Source organism: Vicia villosa, linkage group LG5, assembly GCF_029867415.1.
Source record: "Vicia villosa cultivar HV-30 ecotype Madison, WI linkage group LG5, Vvil1.0, whole genome shotgun sequence".
Classification (NCBI taxonomy): Eukaryota; Viridiplantae; Streptophyta; class Magnoliopsida; order Fabales; family Fabaceae; genus Vicia; species Vicia villosa.
Window position 1 is genome coordinate 117,666,265 of NC_081184.1, and position 16,994 is coordinate 117,683,258.

Below are 16,994 nucleotides of genomic sequence, written 5' to 3' on the forward strand. Positions count from 1 at the left end.
ACAATATTAAAAAAGAAATGATTATGTTAGACATACATAGTTCTTTTTATCATCTAAAATTTTTGTTTAGCAAAGAATTTTCGGCTTTTAAAATTTCATCTATAGCAGAGTTTTTCCGTTGTATACTGCACAACAACATAAAATATAATAAATAAAAAATGTATCTTGCAGTATTTCATATAAAAAATATATAAATCAAGATAAAACAATATCATATCTAATTTCTAAAAATTGAAAGAATAAAGTGTAGAATGGTTAAAGAAAGTAGAATTTGGAGGGCATGAAAAATTGGTTAAAATAGTGGTATTAGATGGAATGGGTTCCATCACATCACATACCATTCGATTCCATTCATTTTTTGTAAAACCAAACAATGGAACATGATATTCTTCCACTCCATTCCATTCCATCCTATCTCTTTCCATCAATCCAAACATACCCTTAATGATCGTTCAAGGTTGAAACAATTCTCCTTTAAATTTTCAACTTCAATGGATTTTAACATCTCAATGCTAAATAGAAAACCAAAAATATTACTATATATTTTAAATTGTTCGAATCTACTTTGAAATGAAGTGATTGGTTGATCTATTATATATAAGAAGTAGTCACTTTTAAATGATTCTTCGGGAGATTTTACAACTTCATTGTTAATAATTTCATCAAATTGTTTCTTTCTACGAATAATACGTTTTTCACGAAATTTTGATTCTATATCCATTTCAAAAGCAATTTCTTTTGCAGAAATCATAGCATTTTCAAACCCATTTTCTCTATATTTTTCAAAAAATAAAATAAGCCCTTTTAATTGTTCTATAGCAACATCAATACGTATATCTTTTGATTGCATATTTTTACTAATAGAATTTACTGCAAATAATATATCATACCAAATAACCATGCCTAATAAAAATTCAAAATTTTCAAGCTCATAAGTTGCTAAACAATCTGCTTCACTTTTTATTTTAGGTTCATCGATAATTTCACATAATTTTAACAAAGCATCTCTTATTTGTAAAGTTTGAAATCTCAAAGCTTTCACACTTTCAATACGACTTTCCCAACGTGTTTGTGACAATGATTTAAGTGTTAGGCTGGGGATATGATCTTGTAAAAAATTTCATCTTTTAGTAGACGAAGAAAATAGTGTATATATATGTTGCAACACTCCAAAAAAAGATGTAGCTTTAGGACAACAATTAGCCTTGTCACAAAGTAATAAATTTAAACTATGACAACCACATGGAGTATAAAATGATCTAGGATTAATGTCTAAAAATCTTTTTTGCACTTCTTGATGTTTTCCTTTCATATTAAACCAATTATCATAACCTTGTCCTCTTAGGTTACTAATATCAAGTCCAATAATATTTATCTCATTTATAATTGCATCAAAAAGACCTTTTCTAATTGTATCATTTACTATTAAAAATTCTACAAAATGTTCAAAGATTTGTATTGGAGTAGAAGAAATATCAACACATCGTAAGACAAAAGTCATTTGCTCTTGATGACTTATATCAGGGGTGCAGTCAAGTATAATTGAAAAATACTTTGCATTTTTAATTTTTTGAATAATTTTTGTTTTAATTTCATTTGCTATCAAATTTATTAATTCATTTTCTATCATTTGCCCAAGGTAATGATTATGAATTTCTTTATCTTTAATTCGACGAATGTGTTTTTGCATTATAGAATCAAATTCAGCAATCATTTCAATAAGACTTAAGAAATTTCCATTATGTGTTTTTTATAAATCTTTTCATTTGTTCCACGAAAGACTAAGTTGTTTCTTCCAAGAGTTTTAACAACTGCAATTATTCTAAATAAAACATTTCTCCAATGTTCTCTATCTCTATTTATTTGTTCTTGAACATGTATGTTAATTGTTTTATTTTTTAGCAATTTCGTTTCTAGATCAACCCATGAACTCATATTAACGATGTGTTCATTAATCATCTCATGACTCCTCAACTTAGAACTCATATTTTTCCAATATTTAATACCACAACTTACTAATTTGCTTGTACTAGAAAGAGTATTAAACAATTTACAACAAAAACAAAATACTTTAGCCAAATCTTAAGAATATATTAGCCATCTTCTTTCACGTTTTTCTCCTAAGAAAAATGTCTTGAAGATTCATCCTTTGGAAAATCTATATCGATAGCTTTAAGGGGACCTTTTTCTACTAAGAAATCTCTCAAATTAGTACTAATATTTGTCCACCGACTTGGATCACATATATTTTTAGTGGCGTCTACACTATCAAGTTCTTCTATTAATAAATCACAATTGGTATTTTCATGATTTTCTAAGTTGTTAACTTCGTCTACACTGTTAAGTTCTACTACCAAATCAACATTTTCATTTTAGTTCATGTCTATAATGCTAGCTTCTACATTGTTGTTAATTTGTTCATTCAACGAATAATCTCCTATACTTTCAAATTTACTTTTTTTTTTGTTTGTTTTGATAAATTTATCTAAAGCTCCTTTTTGTGATTTCACTAAAGATTCAATTTTTTTCTTCAATTTTGAACTTTCTGATTCAAATTTTCGTGTTGACATTTTTCTATTCTAAAATAAAATACCTGAATTAAAAGAGAAAATATATAAAAAATAAAATTCACCAAATATAAAACAAATAAAATTCACTAAATATAAAACAAATTAAATTATTAAGAATAAAAATTAAACTATAAATATTAAATAAATAAAACCTGTTATTAGTAATGTTGCTTTAACCTTGTATTTGTTGTTCTTCTTTTTGTGCTAATGTGATTTCTTTTATAATATTTGATTTACTTTTCAAGATTTGGATGTGAAATAAGAGGTAGAGGTGTAAGCAAGGTTTGCAGAATGAAAATTATGGATGAGATGGAAGTAGACAAAGAGAAAGAATACTGGCACACGTAGAGTACAATTTTACTACTAGGACTATTTAATATGATTGATTTGGAGAGAGAGAAAGTAATGTTAAATTGTTAATGATTAGAATTATTATATTGAAAAACTGCAAGTGCAATGTACTAGGTGACTGTTTAGCTTCAAGTAACGGTCTAGTATAAAGAAATTATGACTTTAACGGTATTGTGCTGAACCAATATAGAATAGGTAAAAAAAAACTTTTTTAGGCCCTAGGCATAGGCCTCACTTGCCTTACTTATGGGTCGGTCCTGTCGATACACAAGAAGAGGCTATAAGATGGATTAAAGAGGTTGGAATCAGAAATAAAGTAACGGTTATTATCACTCGTTCAAACACCGAAATAGGGAAGTGAAGAAGAAGCAACAAAGTTATATTTGGTTGTGATAAAGGTGGGAAATACAAGGATATATATATATATATATATATATATATATATATATATATATATATATATATATATATATATATATATATATTATTAGTGGAACTCAAAGTGCAACTAAGAAATGTGGATGTCCATTTAAAATCAGGTCGACTCCGGCGAAAGATGAGTTTGGATCGAAGCTTGATGTAAAATGTGGAGTTCATAACCATGGTTTATCTAGATTAGAAGGTCATTCTTTTGTTGGTAAATTGACTCTATATGAGAAATAACATGTTATTGATTTAACAAAGAGACATGTTCCACTTATACACATATTGTTTTCCTTGCAAGAGCGAGATCCTGAGATTGTCACTCGGATCACGGAAATATATAAGCATAAGAGTATGATAAAAAAAGAGATAAGTGGTTCTAGAAGTGAGATATAATATTTTCTTAAGCTTATAGAGAATGCAGGGTATGTTTACTAGGGTAGAAAAAGATATGACTCAGAAGTGGTGAGAGATATTTTATGGGACCATCCAGATTTAGTTAAGTTGTTGAATCTTTTTCCTATTAAGTTAGTTATAAACAACACTTATAAGACAAACAAAGATAGGCAACCTCTGTTTGAAATTGTTGGCATGGCATCGACTGAGTTGACATTTGCTGTTGCATTTGCTTATATGGAGTCCGAGCAGACAGAGAGTTTTTGTTGGGTGTTGGATAAGCTGAATCAAATGTTTGTGAAGAAATATTTATGTCCACAAGTGATTTTAATGGATAAAGAATTTTCTTTGATGAAGGCAATTGAAGTTGTGTTTCCTACATCGATTAATTTTCTATGTCGATTTCACATTAACAAAAATATTAGTGCAAAATGCAAGCAATATGTTGTGAATGACATGCAAGAGACGATAGACTCATTATGAATGGAAGTTGTATGGGCTAGTGATGAGGTTGAGTGTGATCAATGGTTGTAACAACTTGAGCAGACATGTGTTGATTGTAGTGAATTTATTGATTATGTGAAAGACATATGGTTGACTCCATATAGGTAGAGATTTGTTGGAGCATGGATTAAACGAGTGCTTCATTTAGATAACAACACTTAATCAACTTTCCCTTTCTATTCATTCATATACTTATAGTGTGCAGCACTCTCTCTACAATCCTCATCGTAGATCCTACTCTTGTTAATCAACTCAAGAAACTGCAAAATTTGTTGATAACCAATAGTCTTCTTGATCTTCGGTCTCAAACTATTTACAAACTTAATACACTTAGACCTCTCAGCATTAGCAGTGTTGTAATGAGGATAATACTTAATCAACTCCTAAAATCTTGTAGCATACTCCGCCACAGTTCCATTACCCTGCTTTAGCTCAAGAAACTCAACCTCTTTCTTTCCACGCACATCTTCCTGAAAATAATTCTCCATAAATGCATCACATAAAAGAGCACGTGTACGAGCGTTCGTAGCCAACAAGGGTCTCCTCGGATGTTGAGTCTTCGGCTCGCGGGGAGCGGAGTTGCTGCAGAGAGATGTACGGGCCAAAGAGACGATCAATTCGAGGTTGCACGGCCTGGCCGAGGAGGTGGCTGTTCCATTGGTTTTTAATTGACACGTTTTGATTTGTTCTGTCAGAGTTTGACTGACAGGTGGCGTCTGTTGGGAGTGTAATCATTGCAGCGCCGTTTTTTGGTCCAGGCATTGATTGCGCCCTTTGGGTTTCTCGAGGCACTTTATGACATCTTTTGCGCTTTTCCATGCTGGGAGCCCCTTTTAGGGCATAGGCAATGATTACGCCTCCTAGGCTCCCTAGGCCATCATGACACCCTTTGGACTCCTATCCCTATATAAAGAGTAAGAAGATCACTCATTTGTTACTTAGCATTTCAAAATCTCCAAAGATTCGCTCACAGACTCTGTTCTCCGTCGTGTGCTTCTCTCCTCCACTTTCTCAAGTAAGTTCCTCGCCTTCTCCTTTGTGTTTATTTAAAGTTTATTATTTAGCTATGAATGCGGCGAGCAGAGTTTATGAGTGTACCGAGTAGGTTTAGGAAACGGAGCTGAGGCTTGAGTATGACGAGCGATAACAGTTGAGTAAGCCGATCAGTGTATGAATTTGGCGGGGAGAGCTTATGAGTGACGAGTGAGGACAGTTGCATGGGACGATCAGGTTATGAATTTTTCGGGGATATGGATGTGTTCTCCGGCCATTGATGAGGGTTTTTATTGTTCTGTGCGAGTACGTCTCTGAGGTGGTTTGATTTTAGTTGGTCGGATGCGACAGGCTCGGAGAGTGCGTCGTGGACGCTGGTCGTAAGTGGGAGTCTTTCCTCGCCTGATCTCCTCGCCCTTTCACTTGACTTGCGGTGGAAGGGTGGATTTGATAAGTCGAATTCACTGTTTCCTCTACTTTTCAGGTAAATGGCTGACGAAAACAAAGATGATGTCGTCTTCGACATATCTGACGGGGGCGAAGCAATTGGCTGCTCGCAGCAAGAGGAAGTTCCAGTTGTCGAGACTTCCCCGAAGGAGCTTGAAGAATGGGTGGCCGTTGCTCTGAGGACAATCGCCTCGCGCTTTACGACGCATCCCAAGGAGGCCTTTAACGTCCTCGAAGACCTTGGGCCGGATGCGGAACCCTCCTGGGGTGCGTTCATACCTAAATCTCGCCAGAGGGTCTGCTCGGCTTTCCCTGGTCCTCGATTTGCCATGTATGAGTTTGTCTTCAAGGAGGTCGGGTTGAGGCTTCCCTTTACACATCTACAGCGGAGTGTTTTCCGGTGGCTACGTTTATGCCCGTCTCAACTCCATCCCAACGCTTTCGCATTTCTAAGGGCTTTCAAAATCGTGTGCGGCTTCCTGGAGGTCGAGGCGACTCTGCCCCTCTTTTTCAGAGTGTTTCATCTTCAGAGGCTGCGCGACCGGGATGGCAAGTGGAGTTGCGTGTCCTTTAAGCAGCCGAAGAAGCTGTTCGCCATTTACCAAGACTCTATCAAGCATTTTAAGGGTTGATATTTTATTGTCAAGCCGCTCACCTCCGGGGCCGAGGATCATTTGTTTGAGATCTGTGAATATTTCGAGGATGGGGTGAAGAAAGTGGGACCTGCTGCTCGATTCCCGTTGGAGTGGCAATACAACCATTTCGAAAATGAGACTGACTCTTACATTTCCCGGGACGAGGATCTAAACAAGCGCGATACGGCGGGGTATCAAAGGCTCGTCACCTTTGTAGATGGGTTTAGGCTGGCGGTATGCACGTTGCCCAACGGGGACCCTATAGTCGAAGAGGATGGGGGTCCTATGCTCGAGTCCCGATACATCAACACCAAGGCTATCCTCGAGTGCGAGGGCTACGGGGATGCGATGATTTTACTTGGTGAGGAAATTATTTCTTTTGCCTGAGTTACATTCCTTCGTTGCTAATTTATTCTGTTTTGCAGGACAAATGGCTGATTTGCACGACAAGGTCGTGAAGATGAGGGCGAAGAACAAGGCGGCTGCTAAGGTGACCGTGAAGAGGACTCGGGTCGAGGAGATCAAAGCGGCTGCTGCGGCTGCTCTTGACGGCGGTTCTCCTTCCTCGGCTGGGACGACGTCGGGAGGTTCTCCGGCCGAGAAGAGGCAAAGGACTGAGGGGACCCCTGATATTCGTCCTCTCATCAATGACAACCCTTCTGGTGATGACATAGTGCTGCCCCCTTGTACTTTGCATCGGGGACTCTTCTCGAGGAAGAATCTCCTGCTCGAGCGCGAGGAGGTGAGGCATATCGTCAAGCGGGACAGGGTGTCTCGGGGGAACGACTTGTCCGAGGACATCGAGGGAATGATGAGGGTGGCTGCCCTGGCTATGGCCCTTAATGCTCAGAGGGTCTGTCCCCAGAAGGACTACGATGCCTTGATGCTCAAGTATGAAAAGCTGGAGCAAGAGTTTGAGAATTATAAAGACAAGTACGAGATCCAAAACGGTATCGTCGAAGACCTCTGCAAGGCGCAGGACAGAATCAGGGCCTTGGAAGCCGATGAGAAAAGGCTGCGGGAGCGGGTTGCTGACCTGGAAAAATCTCACCTCCCTGTTGCCGAGGAGGACGAAGACGAGAAGGCTTTGGAGACCCGTTCTCCACTTCTGGGTAAGGTGAGGGAGCTGGAGGTTGACTGCGTTGCCACCATAGGGGTCGGATTCAAGACTTCCGTGGATCAACTGAGGGTCCTCAATCCGCGCTTGGTGACGAGTGGGATCGGTCCGTACAACAAGGTTGTGAATGGACGGATCGAGTCGAACCCGGAGTTTGAGGATTGGGACGATGAACAGGATGTCTAGGGTGAAGATGACAGGGCCGAGGATGATGTCGGCGATGTCTGATCGGCTTTTTCTTTCTTTCTTCCTGGCCTGCGCGCCAAGATGTTTTGTGGCCTGTGTGCCAAAGTTTCGTTTGTTGGGCTATGCCCGGATAATTTTTTGGGGCCTGCGTGCCTGTCATATTTGTAAAATTTGGATATCGTCGGCCTGTTTGGTCGACTTTTAATGCTAATACTATTTCGCATGTGTTTTGTAATACGGTGAACTGACTTTAATTGAAATGTTGCGGATAGCAAGAGTCGCCACCGACTTTTATTTTATCCAATAAGAAAGGCTAAAAGAACAGAAAAGACCTTTTAAAGATTTAGAGTTCGGGGGGTAAGTTATACAAAGGGAAGGTGTAAGGCACCCTTTGCATCAATGGTTATCCATGGGCTCTTAATTGCTTAGCTCACTTTGTTCTCGAAATGTTTGATTTGTTTGAAAAGATTTTCGAAGAAGAACTTTAGCTTGTAAATAAGCGTAGTCTTTTTGAATTTGATTTGAAAAGAGTGGGAAAAGACTTTTGAATTTAGAGCAAGCAATTAGTAGCAACTACCCTAAGTTTGAAAAATCAATCTTTTAGTCTTTCGGGCGAAAGGGTCTATCCATACCATAAGAGGGCAGGAAGTCTTTCAATTGGATGTTGAGGGTCATCGAGACATCGTTCGCCATAAGACTCTCCCTTGCCATAAAGAGTGCAGGTAGTCTAAGGGAAGGATATAATAGTCATTTAAGGCATCATGCGAGGATACCTTAGCAATTGGGACAGTAATTCTGTATGAGGCAACTTCGAGGGAGTTTCAATAACTTTGAAGGCAACAGGCAACATTGCTTTAGGTATCCTCGGAATCGAGGGACTTGACTATTTAATATACTTAGAGGCAGGCAACAGTATAAGGCAACAAGGCAACCAGAGGAATTACCCTAGAGGTGTGTGTGTGGCACAATCAAGTGGTTAATTCAGATATTTATCTTATAATTAGTTATCCTAATTCTGTTAAAGGCTTGCACTCCCTAAGATTACTAACCACGCAGTTTAAAATTGCAGAAATTAAAGGCAGGAATTAAAACCTACGCTATTACAATAAACACCTGCGGGGATGGGGGAATTAAAACAGAAAATAAGAAATATAAATAATTTAATTATCTTGGTCTCCGCCCTGATCTTCCTCGAACCTTGATTGACTCTGATCATCTGAGAGTTAAACAGAAAAGAAACAAGAGGGATGAGTGTAAGAGAAGTTCCTTAACAGATGAAGTAAACCCTAGTTAAACCTATAAGGCAAATGTAACAATTAATAAAAAGTAATTTTAAGAAAAAGAATCGGAACTTAGCTTTTTGATTGGCATGGCGCGTAATCGGAAGATACTGGAGTAATTTTGGTTAATCCTGAAAATTAACCCCAAAGAAAAAAATGTGAGTGCATTAAAGTTCTAACAATCAATAGTTGAGATGAACAAGAAAAGGGTAAGGCAAAACAAACCCTGAAAGGGGCAAAAAATAACAAAGGCCAGTAGACCGTATAAGGCAAACAACATAAATCTCATCGTTTAAAAACAATTATATATAAAATTTAAAAAAATCGAGTTTTTCGATTAAATAAAATAATTATGAAATTATTATATAGCAAAAATACTTTATTTGAATAATCTAAAATTAATAATAAAATATAATGGTAAATAAAGAAAGTAAATAAGTAAATAAAACTATTAGTAAATAAATAAATAAAAAAATTTAAAGAAAACTCAGCTCTGATCATATGTGATGCAGCCTGGAGTGTCTATGATGAGGATGCAGCTTCCTGGGCGTCTGATCCTGTTACGTGGGGATCTGATGGTGAGGAATTGAGGCTGCACGGTAGGCGTCCATGGAAGACGTACACTGGATCGATGTAGCAACAAGTTAGGAAAAATAAAAATATTTGTGGCGCTCCCAGGGTTCGAGCTTGCTTCCTGAGAGTAGTGAGACCCTTCACCTTGCCATCTGTTCCACTTATCACTTTTGTCAAATACACAGCAATCAAATAATAAATATAAAGGAAACCAGGTTAAAATTAAATATGAATCAAAGTGGGGTCCACGTCCCTTCGTGTGAACCAACGAGAGGAGAGAGAGAGCAAGTTTGAATGTTAGACCAACCAATGAGGGTGAGAGAGAAAGCATGGAATGTTTGACCACCCAACTGCAGCGTCCCACGCGTGATCCCCTTATCCTCTTGCACTGTTCATCTCCATCTTCCTCTTACCTGCGGATTTATGTGTGGTTTTTGCTTCGACTTTTGCTGCGGATTTTGCTTCCGATTTCCATAACAGAACTTCACGATTTAGAACCTGCATCAAACGAGTTTAAACAAAAGCCAAAACGTCCAGTTCACGTCAAAATACATCCATTATTACGAATAGGACGCTTGCTTGGGATGGGACGCCCTGTAACATGGAGAACGAAAGGGTTTCTTCTTTGTGCCCTAACAATGGCAAGTGGCGTCATGTGCTTCCAAGCTTCGATTTAAAGGTTCAAACCTTCTCTAAAAGTCACAAGGAACTCGAATATGCAATTAGATTCTATTGCAACACGTTAAAAAACCAAGAACGAGATTCAAACATGCATAAAAAATATGAATATGATATGAGCATGATATATGTTATAGGCCCTTCACCTTGGTTCAAACTTACTCTATGCTACCTGGAGATATGATTGAGAAAGTTGTTTGGCTTGGAACGAAGCTGAAATGATGAAAATAAATCTTCCACTTTCTTTGAGAACTTGGTTTTCTTGAAACCCTAATTCTTCCTCTCCTTTTCCTAATTTCGTCCACCTTGGTCTCATATTTATTTATTATATATAGGGTAAGGCATTAGGGTTAATATGTTTGAAAAGAATCCATTGATTGGTGAGAAAAATATATGAAAAGATATGATTGAATATTTTGAATAAAAGTGTTTATTTTTGCATTCAATCTTTCTCAATCAAGGGTCAACAAAATCCCTTGGATTTGTATGTGAATATATTTAAGATTGATTGCAAAAATAAACTCATGCGTATCTTTTATATTCCTTATTATTTATTTAATTAATTTTGACCTTTAATGAATAAAAAATCAAAATAAATAAAATAAATAAAAGAATGAATCGTGAATGGGCTTAGGGGTCGTGGATAGGCTATGGATTATGTTTGGATCAAAAGAACTTGGGCCCATTTGGAAATATTTGGAGTTTTGGACCTTTTTCTTTCATGCATACCCTTGAAAATAGGTGAACTTGTGCACCTTTCCATTTCCTCATACTTCACAATTTTTCCAAGTTCTTGGACTTTTTAGAAACCTTGAAGGGTCCACTAGCCAGAATTTTTTGTCTCATGTCAAAATAATTTTCCATTCTCCTTGTGTGCTCTTTTGAAAAAAATGACTTTTGGTTGACTTTTGAAAAGGACCTATAATATTTTGATCCATATCTCCCAAATGAAACATTTTTAGACTTGGCATGTGAGAGACAAAATTGTAGAGAATTCAATTTCCTTCAAAATAAGCTTTGGATGGAAAATTTCTGATGTTCCATGTGAGAGTTATGGCTGGTCAAAGTTCAGTTGACTTTCTCCTAAGAAAACCCTAATTTAGAAACTTTTTGATTTGTTGATTTTTGATCTTTCCTTGATGAACCATGATCAATACTTGATCAAATGGTGAATGATACTTCAATATTAGGATCTTGACAAAAAATCATGAGTTTTGAGACTTGATACTTGTCATAGAGGTAATGTGAGGTACTTTGAGCCATATGGGATGCCTTGGAGCCATTGATTCATTGACTTTCCCTTGAACAAACCAAACCCTAGTTTCTGAGCCTTGTATAGGAGGATGTGTCTTGGAGCTTTATGTATTGATTTGAATTTGTATAAGAGAAATAGTATGGGCAAATTTTGGGGTATGACATGTTTTGATTATCTCTGTTTTAGAATGTTTAATTGTTGCATGTTATTGAGCCCGGATTATGCATGCATTTCGGGGGGTATTCCAACACTTAGGAATGTTTTGCCTTTGGATTGTGCTCGGCCGAGGTTGATTTCCCGGGCGTGTGGTGTACGATCCGGGTGCGCAGAGCAGGTGTGCGCTGTAAGCAGGCACGACACCGCGGTCGGGGCCAAGTGCTCGCGGCGTGAACGGTCCCATCGCGAGCTGGGGTTCTGTCGTGCAGGTACTGCCGCGGCGGGTCCAGGTGTAGAATCTGCCGTGTAGCCGGTTCTGCCCTTAGGGAGTTCCGACCGTCGCTGTCGTGGAGCACTCGCGTTCGTACCATGACGCGAGTCCATGCCCGGCTTCCCCTCGTGCTTGGGACGAGTGGCCGGGGAGCGTTAGGTTGTGTCTAACTGTAATAGCGTCTGAGTTTTTTAGCGTTCCACGGTCGAGCAAGTTTTTCACCGAGAAGATTCTCGAGGTAATAGGCGTCATTCTCGGTTTTAACGTAAACTCGGTATGGGCCTTCCCAATTCGGGGCTAGCTTCCCCTCGCGTGAGTCTTTCATGTTTCTGTGGAGCACTAAGGCGCCGACTTCGAATTCGCGTTTGATAACTTTGGCGTTATAGTGTAGAGCTATCTGTTGTTTTAATTTTGCTTCTCGGAGGGAAGACCCTGCCCAGATCTCTTCGACCATATCAAGTTCTTCCCTCATAGACTCGTCGTTGAGTTCTTCCTCGAGAGGCGACTCAGTTCGTCGAGAGGGTTCTTGGATTTCCACGAGTATCACGGCTTCGGTGCCGTAAGTTAGCCTAAATGGGGTTTCGCCCGTGCTTGAATGGGGCGTCGTCCTATATGCCCAGAGTACACTGTGTAGTTCTTCGACCCAAGCCTTCTTTGCCTCGCCCAGTCTCCTCTTCGGTCCTCGGAGGATGACCCGGTTGGCTGCTTCGGCTTGCCCATTTGTTTGGGGGTGTTCGACCCAGGTGAAGTGCTGTTTCATGCCGAGCTTGGCCACAAACTCTTGGAACTTTCTATCAGTGAATTGGGTGCCATTGTCGGTTATAATCGCCTGCGGTACCCCGAACCGAGCGAGTATGTTCCGTTTATAAAAACGGAGCACATTTTGTGACGTGATCTTGGCGAGTGCTTCGGCTTCTATCCATTTAGTAAAGTAGTCGACGGCGACTACCAGATACTTATTTTGGTATGAGCCGACTGGGAATGGTCTGAGGAGGTCCATCCCCCAGGTGGAGAAGAGTCAGGGTGATGACAGGGACTTAAGCTCGTTTGGGGGGGCTAAGTGCATGTCGACATAACGCTGGCATTTATCGCATTTTTGGACGTGCTCCTTGGCGTCTTGCTGCATGGTTGGCCAGTAATACCCGGCCCTAAGGGCCTTTCTTGCCAGCGATCAGCCGCCGAGGTGTTGGCCGTTGATCCCCTCGTGAAGCTCTTGAAGCGGAATCTTCCTTCGGGTCGGTCGGAAGTTCGTCCTTTGTGAGGAAATTGTATACCGGGGTCATCCAGCAGTGGTTGTCGCCTATGGCGAGAATTGGTAGGGGTTGTGCGCTTTTGTGTATGCTCGGTTTGGATAGGATTTCCTGGATCACCGACTTGTTTCCGCCTTTCTTTCTCGTTCTCGTGAGTTTGGACAAGACGTCGGCCCGTGAGTTGTGTTCTCGGGGGATATGTTTGACTTCTGCCTTGGCGAATATTTTCATCTTGTCTTTGACGAGCGTGAGGTACTCGACGAGCACGTCGTTTTTCGCTTGGTAATCGCCACTGATTTGGGATGCGACGAGTTGGGAGTCGGTGTAGATCTTGACCTCCCGAGCACCTACATCTTCGGCGAGTTGTAAGCCCGCTAGGAAAGCTTCGTACTCGGCCTGGTTATTCGACGTGGTGAAAGACAAAACCAGGGATACTTTTATGATAAGCCCTTCATCGTTTTTCTAGGATAATGTCGGCTCCGCTCCCCGAGTTGCTCGAGGCGTCATCTACGTAGATGGTCCACTTATTCTCAGCGGGTGCCGGGGAGTTAGTGATTGAAGTCATCTCGGCTACGAAATCTGCCAGTGCCTGAGCTTTCAGCGTCTTCCTGCTTTCGTATTGTATGTCGAATTCGGATAGCTCGAGGGACCACTTTAACATTCTCCCGGCCATGTCTGGTCGGGTGCGAAGTTGCTTAATGGGCTGATCTGTTTGGACGACGATGGTATGGGCGAGGAAGTAGTACCTCAGCCTCCTGACTACCGTTATTAGGGCCAGCGCGACTTTTTCGATTTGTTGGTATCGCACCTCGGGCCCTTGTAGGGCCTTGCTAGTGAAGTATACGGGCTTCTGCCCGTCTTCAGTCTCTCGGATCAAGGCCGCGCTGACCGCCTCGTTTGAAACGGCCAGGTAGAGATATAAGATCTCGTTGTCGCCAGGTCGGGAGAGGACGGGCGGTTTTGAGAGCACTTGCTTAAGGTGGGATAGCGCTTGCTCGCATTCCTCGGACCATTCGAAGGTCGCTTCCTTTCGCAGTAGCTTAAAGAATGGAAGGGCGTGCTGGGCGGATTTTGCGACGAAACGGGATAGTGCCATGAGCATCCCGTTTAAGACTTGGATGGATTTTTTATTGTTGGGAGTTGGGAGTTCCGAGAATACTCGGCATTTATCCAGGTTGGCCTCTATTCCTCGTTCGGTTAAGTAGAAACCGAGGAATTTGCCTGCCCGGACTCCGAAGGTGAATTTCTTCGGGTTGAAGCGCATCTTGCAGGACCTGGCCTACTTGAATACCCGCTCGAGATGCATGGTGTGATCGGAGTCTTCTCGAGACTTGACGATCATGTCGTCCATGTATACCTCGAGGGTGTCTCCGTTTTCCCCTCGGAACACCTTGTTCATCATCCGTTGGTACGTGGCTCCGGCATTTTTGAGTCCGAAGGGCATTACGTTGTAGTAATAGTTGCCCGACTCGGTCATAAACGCCGTGCACTGCTTGTCGCACCTCGCCATCGGGATTTGGTTGTAACCTGAATAAGCATCCATAAAAGATAATAATTTGTAGCCGGCCGAGTTGTCGATCAGCCTATCAATGTTAGGTAACGGATAAGCATCTTTGGGACATGCCCGGTGAACATCAGTATAATCAACACACATTCTCCATTTTCCATTAGATTTTTTGACTAGTACAACGTTTGAGAGCCAAGTTGAATACTTGGCCTAGGAAATAAAATTTGCCTCTAAGAGGTCTTTTACAGCTTTCTCGGCAGCCTCTACTTTCTCGGGAGACTGCCGACGCCTACGTTGAACTACTGCCTTCGCGGCTGGATCAATGGAGAGGTGGTGGCAGGCGACCTCAGGGTCGAGTCCGGGCATTTCCGCTGCGCTCCAAGCAAACAGGTCGGCGTTGGCTCGAAGGCAGGCCACGAGCTGCTTCCTCGGTAGGTCTGGGATGCCCTTACCGATCTTCACCGCTTTGTCGGGGTTGTCGCCCAGCGGGACGAGCTCGAAGTCCCCTTCAGGGACAGGTCGGGACGGGGTGAGCTGTCTTTGGTCGCGTGTCTTCACCATTCTCCAGCTCTTCTTCTGTGAAACGAGCGTCGAGGTCGACTGAACTGACGTTGGTCGGCTGATGCTGATCTTCCCGAGGATGCTTGTCTTCGGCCCTTGGCTTCTTGTTGGAGCTGGATGGAGGGGCGATTAATTGCAACCCTTTTACAGAGGCGTCGAATATCCTTCTGGCGGCTTCAATGTCGGCGTTGACTGTGGCTACTCGTCCTCTTTTTGTGTAGAATTTCATCTTCAAATGCACGGTTGAGGGAACGGCTGTGAGTTCAGCCAGAGTAGGGCGCCCGATGATGCAGTTAAAGAGGGTCTTGCAGTCGATCACCAAGAATCTCGTCTTGACCTGTCTGGAAGCTTCCCCTTCCCCGAAGGTGACGATCAGCTCGACGTAACCCCAAGGTTTGGTGGTGGCCCCGTTGAAACCCTGGAGGTCGGATCCCACATAAGGAGTGAGGTGCGAGTTGTCTAGCTGGAGGGTCTAGAAAAGGTGGGAGTACATGATGTCAACTGAGCTCCCCTCGTCAACTAGGACTCGTCGGACGTCAAAGTTCGCCATCCTTGCCCGGACGAGTAGGGGGATCGTGGCGTTCGGAGCTCCGCCGGGCAGTTCTTCCAAATAGAAAGTGATCGGGTCTGATTTCCCTTTAAATTTATGTAGGGTAGGGCCGAGATCCGAGTTGGCGCTGATCAACTCATCGAACTTTCTCTTCACCGAGCTGACGGTGAGGGAACCGGGGTCCACGCCGTTGGATATGACCATCGCGGTCGGGAACCCTTCCCACGTGCTGAAGGCGGTTGTCACTCCGACTGAAGGAATGAAGTCTTCTGGTCGGGTGACAGACAGCGCTACTTGTAGTGGTCTACTATCTGGCGAGTTTCCCTCGTCAGAGTTCCGAGGGGCTTCTCTTCGGGGAGGTTCTCCCTTCTTCGTGTATTTTGATAGGCGACCCTCTTTAATCAGAGTCTTGATGGCGTCTTTGAGATGTATGCATTCGTCAGTTAGATGCCCATAACTCTTGTGGAATTTGCAGTATTTAGATTTGTCGGTCCCCGGTCTGGTGGGGTTCGACTTCGGGGGCCAGATGCTAGAGTTCTTGAATTCGGTGCTTTTGCACTCGGCCAGGATTTTCTCGCGTGAGGCGTTCAGGGGAGTATAGTCGTTGAATCGACCGGCTGGTCCTCGGCGTTCTTTGGAATCGCGGGATCTATCATCTTTCCTCTTTTCATGTCCTCGACGCAAACCCGAGTCATCGAGGTTCGAGCTGCGGGCAACATCATTGCCCCTCAAAGCTTTGATCGCAGCTGCTTCGCCTTCCTCGAAAGCGATGAAGGCTTGGACCTTGCGGAGGAGAGCGTTCATAGTGTGCACCTTCTCGATTTTTATAGCCTTCTTGAAGTCGCTTCCGGGGAGAAGTCCTTGTTCTAGGAGGTATCTTTTCATGTAATCGGCCGTCTGCACTTGGACGGCCTCTTTGTTGAACCTGTCGAGGTAATCTCAGAGGGGCTCGTCGGATCCTTGGATCACAGCCTCAAGGTTCGCTTCCGACTTTGGTTGCCAACGGGAGGCTGTCAAATGGCTCAAAAAGAGTTCCTTGAGCTTGGTCCAGGAGCGGATGGAGTTAGGGCGAAGGTTCCTGTACCAAGTCATTGCTCCTTTCCTGAGTGTGGTCGGAAAGATGCGGCATTTAATGGAACCTTTGACGACATGGTAATCCATAACGGCTTCGATGCTCCGGATATGATCGTCAGGATCGGTGGTTCCGTCGTACAGATCCAAGGTCGGCGGTTTTTCCATCCCCCGTGGGAGACGAGCTCTTCGGATGCTTTCGGACAAGGGGCGGAAGTCT

The 16,994-nt window shown here is 42.1% G+C and overlaps 1 protein-coding gene across 1 annotated transcript; it reads right to left on the reverse strand.

Moving 5' to 3' along the window:
* Positions 1-15,625: 15,625 nt before the first annotated feature.
* LOC131605242 (uncharacterized) lies at positions 15,626-16,588 on the reverse strand. Its single transcript, XM_058877621.1, has one exon. The coding sequence runs from the start codon at positions 16,586-16,588 to the stop codon at positions 15,626-15,628; it is 963 nt and encodes a 320-aa protein (XP_058733604.1).
* Between the last annotated feature and the right edge of the window lie 406 nt (positions 16,589-16,994).